Raw genomic sequence first — 12,337 nt, forward strand, 5'->3', positions numbered from 1 at the left:
CTTGATGAATTGGGCAGAGAGATTCACAAAGGACATCTCCGCGATCCATATAAGGGGGATTATGAACCAATCTGCGGATCTTCTCAGCCGTACTCCTCTACATCCTGGAGAATGGAGCCTAAATCCAATAGTATTCAACAACATTCTGTCTCGTTGGGGAAAGCCTTGGTTGGATGCCATGGCAACAGAACAGAACACAAAGCTCAGTCAATTCTGCTCCATTCATCGGTCCAGCCAAGAGATAGCGATGGACGGTCTTTCAATCAGCTGGGCAGAAGGCCTAATATATGTTTTTCCTCCAGTCCCTATCATATGGAAGGTACTCAAGAAGATACAGGAAGATCGGGCAGAAGTGATAGCAATTCTTCCATTCTGGCCTTGGAGGTCGTGGTTCTCCATAGCCCTAAACCTCTCCAAAGGGAGAGTCTGGAAGATTCCTCCCCGTCCAGACTTGCTTCTGCAGAAAGGTTTTTTCCACCACAACCCCAGCAGTCTACAACTGGCGGCTTGGAGGCTGAACGGCAGTCCTTAACAGCATTGGGGTTTTCCTTAGATCTAGTCAATACAATGGTAGCCGCTCATGAACCTTCAACAATTAAGTTATATAATAGAGTTTGGAACACTTTTAACAATTGGTGTCAAAGATGTTCTACGATCCCTGAAGATTTGAAGTCTGTTTTACAATTTCTTCAAGATGGGTTTACGAAGGGGTTGAGAACAAACACCTTAAAAGTACAGTTTATGACTATTAATGCCCAGTTGCAAGGAAAATTTTCAAACAATCAAATAGTATGCACTTTCTTTAAAGCCTTAAGAAACTTAAGACCTCCTGTTTCTTCGCCTGTTTCGTCCTGGGATTTGTCTGTAGTGCTCTTGGCTATGTTAAAAGAACCATTTGAACCAATTGAATCTTCCTCACTAAAGCATGTTTTTATGAAGGCTCTGTTTCTTGTCGCAATTACTTCAGCTAGACGGATTAGTGAGCTGCAAGCTCTTTCTTGTAAAGATCCATATTTTAGAGATATGTGCGAATGCATAATCCTACGGACTATGCCAGGCTTCCTCCCGAAAGTGCCATCGGTAATTAACATTAATCAAGAAATCTCTCTTCCAGTTCTTCATCCGAATCCCCTAGACGAAGTGGATTGGCATCTGTTAGACGTAAGAAAAGCTTTATTGGCCTATCTTCAGGCTACCTAATCCTTTAGAAAATCTGAAGGTCTGTTCTTACAAATTCAAGGGCCAAACAAAGGAAACAGAGCTAGCAAAGCAACGCTAGCAAGGTGGATCAAGCGCTCAATTGAAATGGCCCATACTACTTCTAAGCTGATTTGCCCTATTTCTATAAAGGCTCATTTCACAAGATCCACAGCTTCTTCCTGAGCGGAATTGGCACATGTCTCACTATGTCAGATATGTAAAGCGGCCACATAGTCTTCCATTTCTACATTCATGAGACATTACAGACTAGACATCTTAGCAGCCGAAGGGTCGACTTTTGGCAAAAGAGTGCTTCAAGTGGCAGCCAGTGCTCCCCCCCCAATGAGTACTGCTTATCAAGTCCTATTCGTTATGTGCTGCCAAGGACGATCAGGAAGATGAAAATGTACTCACCAATTTTTGTTTCCTGGAGTCCTTGGCAGCACAGCTTACCCTCCCTTATTAATATTTTTTTTTGCTGCATACAAATACGGGGCTCTGATGTCATGAGTAGCCTTATAAAGCCTGTTAACCAATTATTTAATTAAGTTCATTGCTTTATAAAGTGTCTCTATCCTGATTGTACCTAGGGGACTTAACCATTCGTTATGTGCTGCCAAGGACTCCAGGAAACAAAAATTTCGGTGAGTAAATTTTCATCATACACACCTTTTCCTGGTGTCAGCATTGCAGGTCCCAGACCAGAAGTGCGATTTTCCATTTGCATGGACGAGACCATTGACAGCCAATCCATGGACAATGAGTGGACGTAGCTGTGAAGTGTGCATGGACAGCACATGACCATATTGATTGGCTAACAGAGATCACATGCATGTAGACGGCACTGGCAGGCCTGGGAGGGACCGGAAGCAGTGGGGACAGGGGCCGCACTAGACCTAGGACATTCTGACAAGGTATTATTTTTCTTTTTTTTACATCCTGTACAACCCACTGCCAATTTTTGTCATCTTGGACAAACCCTTTAATATCACATGCTAGAAGCCCTTATAGCAGCTGACCTCAAAACCTGACCACTAAGAGCAGGGCCACATGGCACTGATGCGGCTGAATACTACGGCGGCGCTAATGTTTTCAAATTAAATGGCTGCTTGATTTTGTCAGAAGAAGACTGTTTGACCTGCAAGACCACATGGCTGATTGTAAGTCAATACCACCCTTTCTATACACCATTTCATAGAGCTCTATTTTTTCCCTCCAATTGATTCAGTCCACACGTGGCTGTAACTGGCTGGAAGGTGGTCCTGACAAAGGATCTCCAGTATCAGCTAATATAGCTTATTCTTTGTATAATGAAAGGTTATACAATTTATCAATATACTTATATGTATCAATTCTTTAAGGTTTGAAAGGGGCTTTTGCCATTCTTCTCTGCATATCCTCTCAGGATCTGTCAGGTCTTTCCAGAGATGTTTGACTGGGTTCAATTCAGGACTCTGTCAGGTCAGGTGAGGCCAAAAGGTTAAATCTTGGTTTTATTAGACCAGAGAATCTTGTTTCTCAGTATGAGAATCCTTTAGGTGCTTTTTTGCAAACTCCGGGACTTTCATGTGTCTTTTACTGAGGCGAGGCTTGATTCTGGCCACTCTGCCATAAAGCCCAGATTGGTGGATTGCTTCAGTGATGGTTGACCTTCTGGCAGTTTCTCTCATCTGCACACAGGATCTTTGGAGCTCAGCCAGAGTGACCTTTGGGTTCTTGGTCACCTCGCTTACCAAGACCCTTCACCCGAGTACTTAGTTTGATCAGGCGGCCAACACTTGGAAGAGTCCTGGTTGTTCCACACATCTTATATTTAAACATTATGGAGATCACTGTGCTCTTGGGTACAGCAGAACCTTTTTTGTACCCTTCTCTGCATATGTGCATCCACACAATCCTGTCTCTGAGCTCTATAGGCAGTTATTTCCCCCGTATGGCTTGGTTTTTGTTCCGATATGCATTGACAGCTGTAAGACCTTATATAGACAGGGCTGTGTCTTTCCAAATCATGTCCTATCAACTGAATTTACCACAGGTGGGATTCCTATCAAGGTGTAGAAACATCTCCAAGATGATAAAGAGCAATGGGAGACCCTTTTCACTTTCTCATTACGGCGTATTGAATGCAGATTGATGGGCTAAAACTTGATTTTTTTTCTTTTACCACAAGGCCACAAAATAACAAAATGTGAAAAAAGTGAAAGGGTCTGAAGTCTTTCCGACTGAACCATATATTAATATTATTCATGGTTTTTAGCCATCTCAGTATTGATGGACTATCATCACAGAAACGAACCATGACAGAGGTCTCGCCCTGTCATTTCACCAGGGGGAAATTGTGCTATGACTGCAACCCAGAAAATCCTTCCTGTGTTATCCTAACATCAGCATCATTCCAGAAAAATACTCTGCGCCAACACTGAAGGTGAATGGACTAAAAAGATCCGGCGAGTTATTGTAAGGCAATGTCACTCGCCATGGTGCAGACATCTAAAAGGAAGACTTCAGGGCCTTTAATGTGTCCTTGACTTCACAGACTCTGACAGGTGACAGCTGATGACGTATTCTGGATTGATGGATTGCCATAAATAAGTATATAAGAGTCAGAGTAATAACTTAAAGGGGCCGTTTGCCCCCGGAAATTTGGTGCGGGCAACATGCCAGATTTTGCAGTTAAAAGCCGGGACTGTGCCAAGAAGGAACATGTTCCTTCTTCTGTGGCATGTGAACTGAACAACTGCAGTGGATTTTGACAGCTGTCATTTGAACGGGCCCAAAGGGACACTACCATCAAAATGTGTTGTCTGGGCTTTTAATATTGATGACCTATCCTCAGATCAGTGCGCGCAGTGCGCATGTGCCGTCTCCCGACCTTCTTCCTGTTCACTGCTGCTTTGCCATAGACAGCAGCAGTGAGCAGGAAGAGAGAAGGGAGACGGCACATGCGTACTGATCTGATAGTGATGACCTATCCTGAGGATAGGTCATCAATATTAAAAGCCCGGACAACAACCCCTTTAATAGCCTATAAATGACTATTCTGTGTATTTTTTTGTATTTATAAAGACAGGTTGATGGTTATCTGGAGTCATTCCATGTATTCTGCTTCCTTTGGACTTCTAGCAGGGTAGACAGTCTCGTTTAACTCTCTCGGTCTGACCATCACTGCGGCCAGAGAGAACCCGCCTGCAGTGACACTTAGAGCTTCAAGCATTACACTAATGAATGCAATGTTCTCTTGTGGACATCTCTATCTAGGCCCATCAAGAGAACAATAGAGCCGTCATACGGTTAAACCAATCCTACACCTACAGATAACATCTTCCTCTCACAGCAGCAGTAAACTGACAATGGATTACCTAGCTGTATAGTAGGTTGTCATTTGAGTGCTACAGAAGGACAATAGTTTGTATGCAGTTATCTGAAGAATAAAAACAGCAAAATATTCTAATAAAAAAAAATGTTTCTATGAATGGAAGTGTCTTGGATGCAAATTCTGTATCAGGGCCCCCTCCTATCATATACAATTTACAATACTGGCATCGCTTATTTCACCCAACCCTATTATCAGCATGGGGGAATGATAGCAATGCTAGCTAATGTTTAATGTGTGACATTTCAGCGTTTACCTGGTGTTAGGATCCCCCTAAATCACCCTTAAATTTCATTTAAAGGGATTGTCTGAGATTAGAAAAAAAGTTTGCAGTCAGGAGAATGGGGCTGTAATACCAGACACGGCCTATGGACAAGAGGGGCGCTCTTTACACGACCCGTTCCTGCTCCAGTACTTGGCAGAAGATGGGATGCTGACTGTCCAGGTCACACATTCCACAGCAGGGCGGCCCTCGGAAGGTGGGCGTCCACTCTGGCGCACAGAGGAGGGACTACGACTGGGACCAGTACAACGTCCATAAGCCCTGATAATAGGCAGAGCTTTCATTCTGGTACAATTATAGTTATATGGGGGAGATTTATCAAACTGGTGTAAAGTAGAACTGGCTTAGTTGCCCATAGCAGCCAATCAGATAACTCCTTTCATTTTCCAAAGGACCTGTGAAAAAAGAAAGGTGGAATCTGATTGGTTGCTATGGGCAACTAAACCAGTTTTACTTTACACCAGTTTGATAAGCGACCCCAATAATACTTATATAGGAAAGTGGCACAATAAAACTCTACCCCTATAAGAGAGCCACAGCTGCCCCATAACAGTGCCACAGTGCTCCCAGTTTCAGTCACAGTGCCTGCCACAACACAACCAATGCGCCTGCGCATTAGTCCTCCCCAAAACACGTAAAGCAGGCGGGGCTTATATACAGGTATGAATGAATGAATGTGGGCGTTCCATTGCGTTTTGGAGGCAGGGTTTAAAGACGTCCTGCTGATATGCTCAGTACTCTAATAAAAGGAAGAAGCCGCGATGCCTTTTTTGTCTATTTTAAATAAAGCTTTTTTGATGAAGGCCTCGCTTGGCGCGCGGTGCACGCAGGGAGATGTAGTTTTCTGTCTGTGGCAGAAGGCGTCATGAGACTGAGCGCTCCTTGCCTATACCGGAAGACACTGGGCTTCGTCTTCGGCTGTCGCCCTGGCTACAGGTTTCTGACTGCATATTGACGTGTGACTAGCTGCAATTGCTTAGGAGTGTCCCTCTGCCTGACCTGTGGACTGGACATGTCCTGTAACATATGTAATGTTCTAAGATGCCCCAGTCCTTACTAGTCTCTGGTTCAGGCTGGGGGTACGCGTCTGCGCTGGGGGGTATGCGTCTGCGCTGGGGGGTACGCGGCTGCGCTGGGGCGTACGCGGCTGCGCTGGTACAACTTGTGCAGTTTTTATCATTAAACATTACCTTAATAAGATGGGCTTACTCCGTCTCGCCTCTATCACGTGTCGATTTGTTTATTCACATAAATTACTGCATCAAAATACGAAGCCGCGTTAATGAGGCGTGAAGCCGAGTTCAGCTTAGTATTTGGATGCAGTAATTTATGCGAAAAACAAAGTGATACGTGAGTGAGGCGATATTTGCAGAAACTTCGGAAAGACCTCCGCGGCGGCCATACCTTTTACAGTAGGACGGAGCCCAATATTATTTATGACGTTTTTTTTTAACAAATCGAGTTCGGCTACAGCGATCTGAACCCGATTCGTTCAACCCTAGAGGTAACCATAGGTCATTTATTTCAATGGACGATGTGGACTCCCCCTTTAATTGCATAGACGCACATGTCTGCGAATTGGGTTCACATGTGGTGGAAACTCGCCATTGGGCATTCTTGTGCGTGAAAATTTGCGGAAATGTGCAGTGTAAATGGAACTGTGGTGCCCCATTGAAATCCACCACATGTCAGATTATGCTGCCGATCTCCACCTTTGCCGTGGAGGGGGGGTGATCCATTCCACAGCCATTTTGGCTCCTGTGTACTTTTACACAGACCGTTGATTGGGGAAGAACGCTCGTTCCTGATAACTGCCCTACTAGAGGCTGCCTCCCATCAGGTGACGGAATAGTTGAGGTGGCACTTGAAATGATAATTTCTGGGCAGCAGATGAAGCTATGTACACAGGGATCTGCTGCCCAGAAACCATGAATGTTTGGGGATGAGTGACCCCATATAGCAGAGGTGATTGCTGCACATAAATGCCGCTCTCACGTCAGATAAGCAGGCAATTATCAGGAATGAACAGTTTGTTCCCGATAATTGCCTGAAAAATGGACCTGTGCTAAAGAACCGTTTCAATAGGAAATTGCCATTTCTTGCTTGTTTAACCGCTTGACTACATCTGCCATGCGGATGTCTTCTCTTTAAAGATGGCGCCCCCTCTCCAGAGCTGGTGGCAGAGTCGCTGGGGGCCTGTAGTTTCACACAGCAGACCCCTGTAGCTAATGTCCATGATCAGCAATATTGCCAATCACAGACATTTAATCCCTCAGATGCCATGGTCAGTTGTGACCTTGGCATCTGAGGTTGCTTTCCCTGGGAGTTCTGCGCTCCCGGGCCAGAATGGCTTCCCTGTGCTGAGATTGGGGAAGCTGTTTGTTGCTGGTGATAGGCTGCAGCATGTAAAAGGCTACCAGTACTATAACGGGTATATTACAATGTTGACCTGTAACTAGCACATTGGAATCTGCAGAATTTCCCTTACACTAGTGCGGGGATCAGCAACCTCCAGTACTGCAGCAGCTCAGAAACTGCAACTCCCAGAATCCTCCTTTCACTTCTAGAGAGTTACAAGAACAGCCAAGCAAGTGTGCATGATGGGAGTTGTAGTTTCACAGCAGCACCAATGTATTAAATCACATTACATGTGGGAAAAGTATTCTAATGACTGCACATTCAGGTCCCCTAGGGGGGGCTAAAAAAAAAAAATATAATATACATTCAAATCTTGCTTTTCCCTTAATAAAAATAAAGATCATATGCATCGCCAGGTCCCAAAATGCCCAAACTATTAAAATGTCAACAAACGTAGGGGAAAAAAAGTATGCAAATGAGCTCTTAACAAGCTCCGCCTCTGATGCCACCAGATGTAAGGTTACTTTCACACCAGCGTTATTCTTTTCCGGTATTGAGTTCCGTCATAGGGGCTCGATACCGGAAGTTTTATCCTAATGCATTCTGAATGGAGAGCAATCAGGATGCATCAGTTCAGTCCCTCTTACGTTTTTTGGACGGAGAAAATACCGCAGCATGCTGCAGTTTTATCTCCGGCCAAAACTACTGAACACTTACCGGAAGGCCGGATCCGGCATTAATTGACTTTGAAGTGTATTAGTGCCGGATCCGGCATTAAGTGTTCCGGCAAAACGGATACGGCTTTCCGGTCTGTGCATGCACAGACCTTTAAAAAATGCAAAAAAAAATGAATGCTGAATCTGTTTTTCCGGATGACACCGGAGAGACGGATCCGGTATTTCAATGCATTTGTCAGACGGATCCGGATACGTCTGACAAAGGCCATCAGTTTGCGTCCGTATTGCCGGAATCCTCTGCCGCAAGTGTGAAAGTACCCTAAGGCCTCATGCACGCGGCCGTGTTCCGCGGCCGAGAGGCGGTCCGTGGTAACCCGACCGGGATTCCTGCTGACAGCAGGAGCGCACGGCGTCATTGGTTGCTATGACGCCGTGCGCTTCATGCAGTTTTTTGGTCACTTCAAATTCCAAATAAGGCCTCTTGCACACAAACGTTGTGTGTCCGTTCTGTGCATTGGGAACCGCAATTTGCGATCTCCAATGCACGGGCAACGTCCGTGTGGTGGCTGGGACAGGTTGAAACCCATTCAATTTGAATGGGTCTTTGATCCGTCCGCACCGCAAAAAGATAGAACAAGTTCTATTTTTTTGCGGTGCGGAGGCACGGACAGAAGCACTTCGTGGGGTTCCGATCCATGCTTCCATGGGGTTCCAATTCGTGCTTCCATTCCTCATCTCTGTGATTGTGGACCCATTCAAATGAATAGGTCCGCATCCGTGATCCGGAGTGCACACGGGCCAGTGCCCGTGTTTTGCAGACCCGCCGTATGCGGGACGCAATACGGCCACGGGCACACAATGTTCGTGTGCAAGAGGCCTAACTTGAATAAAATTTGATCAAATAGTCAATATAGTCAATGTCAAAATAGTATGAATACTACTGAAAAATACAGATCGCCAAGCAATAGTTGAGCCCTCACACAGCTCCGTAGATGGAATTAAAGGATCCGTTTTTTGTTTTCTGTCACGCTGGGCTCACACCCGAGCGTTTTACAGCGCGTTCCTACGCGCTGTAAAACGCTCAACAGGCAAGAACCAATGTTTCCCTATGGGAATGGTTCTCACCTGAGCGTTTTACAGCGCGTACGAACGCGCTGTAAAACGCACTACGCCCCAAGAAGTACAGGAGCTTCTTTGGGGCGTAGTGTCGCGCGTTCCCGTACATAGACTTTCGGGAACGCGCGACAATGGGCGTTCGCTTGCACAGGAGCCGCGTATGTGAGACGCCCGTAGAATCGCGCATACAGAGCGCTCCATCCAGTACGCTCAGGTCTGAACCCAGCGTCATCCTAATGGATTAGAAGAACAGAAAACCAAATGGTGATGTGAACCCAGCCTTATTAATGCACAAAATCTGCGGCCTAATAGCTGTTTTTTTAGCTCTGCAAATTGCGGATCCACAAAACACAGATACCGGCCGTGTGCGTTCTGCTTTTTATAGAACAGTCCTTGTCCGTAATGCAGACAAGAATAGGACATGTTGTATATTTTTTGTGGGGCCGCAGAACAGACATACGGAGGCGGACAGCGCACGGTGTGCTGTCCACATCTTTCGCAGCCCCATTGAAGTGAACGGATCCGCATCTAACTTGCAAAAAATGTGGATCAGATGCTGACAAAAAAACAACGGCCCTGTGCATGAGCCCTAATCTTGTAAAACGCCTGTGCCTTTTGTTCCGGTTTTGGGTGGACAAGCAGGGGTAGCTGCTCCGTGTTAATAAGTTACTGCCGGCTCTGGGTAGGAATTTGCTGATGTGTAATGTAGCGCACCTTACTGCAGGCTTGTACCGATCGTAGCCCGGTGGAGACGCCAGCAGCGCTACACAAGCAGTGGAGGGCGTTCCAGATTGGATTCAAAAGGTAAGAGGAGCAAAAAGGCAATATTTCACCTCTCCTACCTGCTGCGCCTGCCTGGAATACTTAAGAGAGGAGGAAAAACACAACTTTTTCCCCACAGCCACATTACAGCCTACCCTTTCCATAAAGCACCCACAGCAGAGTTCCCCTTTCACTCCCCCTTAGTAATCCAAGCAGTGCTCCCACTTCCCCACCATGATTGATGCGGGTGGCGCATACACCAATGCTGTGATACGACGCCACCTCAGCTGGGAGAGATGGAGCCGCATGCTGTCAGTGAAGCACCCCGCCACTAAGTGCATCCATGACAGCAAAGCTACCCGTGACCACCTGGTTCTGTCCAGCTCTGCATTAGGGCTCTTTCACACGAGCGGATCCCGTGCATGGAATCTACTGCGGGAAAGAGAGCCAAGCCCCGTTCCGGAGGGATCCGTCATGACTCACTATGTAAGTCAATGCAGACGGATCAGTTTTCTCTGACACAAAAGAAAACGGATCCGTCCTCCGTTGACTTACAATGGTTTTAGAGACTGATCCGTCTTGGCTAATATAATACAACCGGATATAACGGATGCAGACAATTGTATTATCGTGACGGAAGCGTTTTTGCTGATCCATGACGGATCCAGCAAAAACGCTTGTGTGAAAGTAGCCATAGCTGGGTGACAACCAATATGGCCACTATGGGCGTTACAGCTGTCCCAGACCAGACAGAGGGATAAATGGCCTCTTTCACACGGGCTCTGGAATATGCAGTTTCCGGATGATATATACCTTCCAGTTTGTCATCAGTATTGTTTCAGTAATTCATTTGGATTACTCCCATAGACTAATGGGAATATTAGGAAGAAAATACGCACAGAACTACAGATACTGTCAGGACTTAAAGGGAATCTGTCATCTCCAAAAACACCCCCCAAATTAGAGTGAGCGGTGTATAATGTAAGTGGTGCTGAGTCCTGTTATGTCATTTCTATATTCATACTTGCATTCTGATGCTGTGCTCCCACAAACCTGCAGTAAAATGCATTGAGAGGACTCCTGAGCCTATGCACATAATGGAGAGGACTCGAAGAAGAGTCCTGTCAATGCATTTTACTGCAACAAACTGCTGGTTTGTGGGAGGACAGTGCGGGAATGGAGTATGAAGATCAAAATGATATAACCGGACTTGGCATCACTTACACTATACACCGTTGACCTTAGTTTGGGGGGTGTTCTGGAGCTGACAGATTCCCTTTAAACGCCCATGTTGATAGCCCTATTCATTAACATTAGCAGGGGATTCCTGTACACAAATGGACTGCAAATACCCTTGTGGTACTGAAGCCTATATGTATTAGTACTGCACGGAAGGGGGGGGGGGGGGTAAAATAACTTGCACCAACATGATGGCAGAGGGAGACTCAGGGACTTATATTTTTTCTTAAAGGGAACCTGTCACCATGAAAATGCAGAATAATCTGCAGGCATCATGTTATAGAGCAGGAGGAGCTGAGCAGATTGATATATAGTTTTATGGGAAAAGATTCAGTAAAACTTGTATTTTATTCATTTATATTCCTGCTCATTCTGAGCTTTGACGTCCAGGAGGCGGTCCTATCAGTGATTGACAGCTATCTGTATACACAGTCATAGAGGGAAGGCTGTCAATCACTGATAGGACCGCCTCCTGGATGTCAAAGCTCAGAATGAGCAGGAATATAAATGTATAAATGACCAGTTTTACTGAATCTTTTCCTATAAAACTATATATCAATACACAACTCCTCCTGCTCTATAACGTGCTGCCTGTAGCTCAGACACCATGTTCAACGTGACAGGTTGCCTTTAAGTTCGGGTGATAAAAGCAAATCTCCTGTGAAATTGTCAGATAATGAAAGTAACAGAGTCAATAAAATATATGTGGAGGAGGGGAGATACTGGAAGTAGCAGAATAGCAGACTATCTGTCCTGTATAATGGCAGTACAGTGGAGCAATATCCCTGACGTCCTAATAACTAGTCTGTTCCACAGGTTTCTACTTCCTGTGTCTATGGAACATTATACATGTAGGATATCATAATTATGTACCGCAGGCTGCACTAAACAGCACGGCATCAAGTCCTCACCACTGGGTGGGAATCAATTAATTAATTCTCAATCACACTGTAGGAAGGTACAAGGGGTCGTCATTGATGCTAGGTATATGTCACCAAGGTTCCTGGCCTCGGTGAAGTAAGAGTCGGTATTTTCATTTGTAAGCAGCAGCTAATGCTGATTGACACTTTGCTATTTAGTATGGCTGTAAATAGCTGATCCTGGGCGGCTGTTACTGGGAGTAGTCAAAGTGCTGGGTGGGTGACTACTCCCCACATTCCAGGCCGGATCTTGGCAGGCTTATAAAAAACAGCCAGCACTGTGAGGTGGTGTGGATTACCTCCCTCTGACAGTGGAGCTCTGGAGATCTCTCTGTTGAGGTCTGAAGACCGTGTGTCAGGCGAGCAGGCCGCCCTAAAGCCTGCAAGTGGACTTTCTGAGGCTGAGTAT

At 45.7% G+C, this 12,337-nt stretch overlaps 1 protein-coding gene across 2 annotated transcripts in view; it reads left to right on the forward strand.

Annotated features, from left to right (window-relative positions):
- The first annotated feature begins 5,670 nt into the window (after nucleotides 1-5,670).
- The window catches only part of LOC120986116 (fumarylacetoacetate hydrolase domain-containing protein 2-like), a 49,182-nt gene continuing 42,515 nt past the window's right edge, over nucleotides 5,671-12,337 (forward strand). Inside the window, exon 1 of one of the 2 annotated variants that reach the window (XM_040414474.1) lies at nucleotides 5,671-5,792. In XM_040414474.1, the coding sequence (XP_040270408.1) occupies nucleotides 5,722-5,792 (71 nt within the window). In that variant the 5' untranslated portion in view covers nucleotides 5,671-5,721. Of the gene's footprint in view, nucleotides 5,793-9,585; nucleotides 9,812-12,337 lie in introns of those variants that run through there. The other variant, XM_040414475.1, reaches the window with a different exon arrangement.

This window comes from Bufo bufo, chromosome 1, assembly GCF_905171765.1.
Source record: "Bufo bufo chromosome 1, aBufBuf1.1, whole genome shotgun sequence".
In the NCBI taxonomy this organism is placed as follows: domain Eukaryota; kingdom Metazoa; phylum Chordata; class Amphibia; order Anura; family Bufonidae; genus Bufo; species Bufo bufo.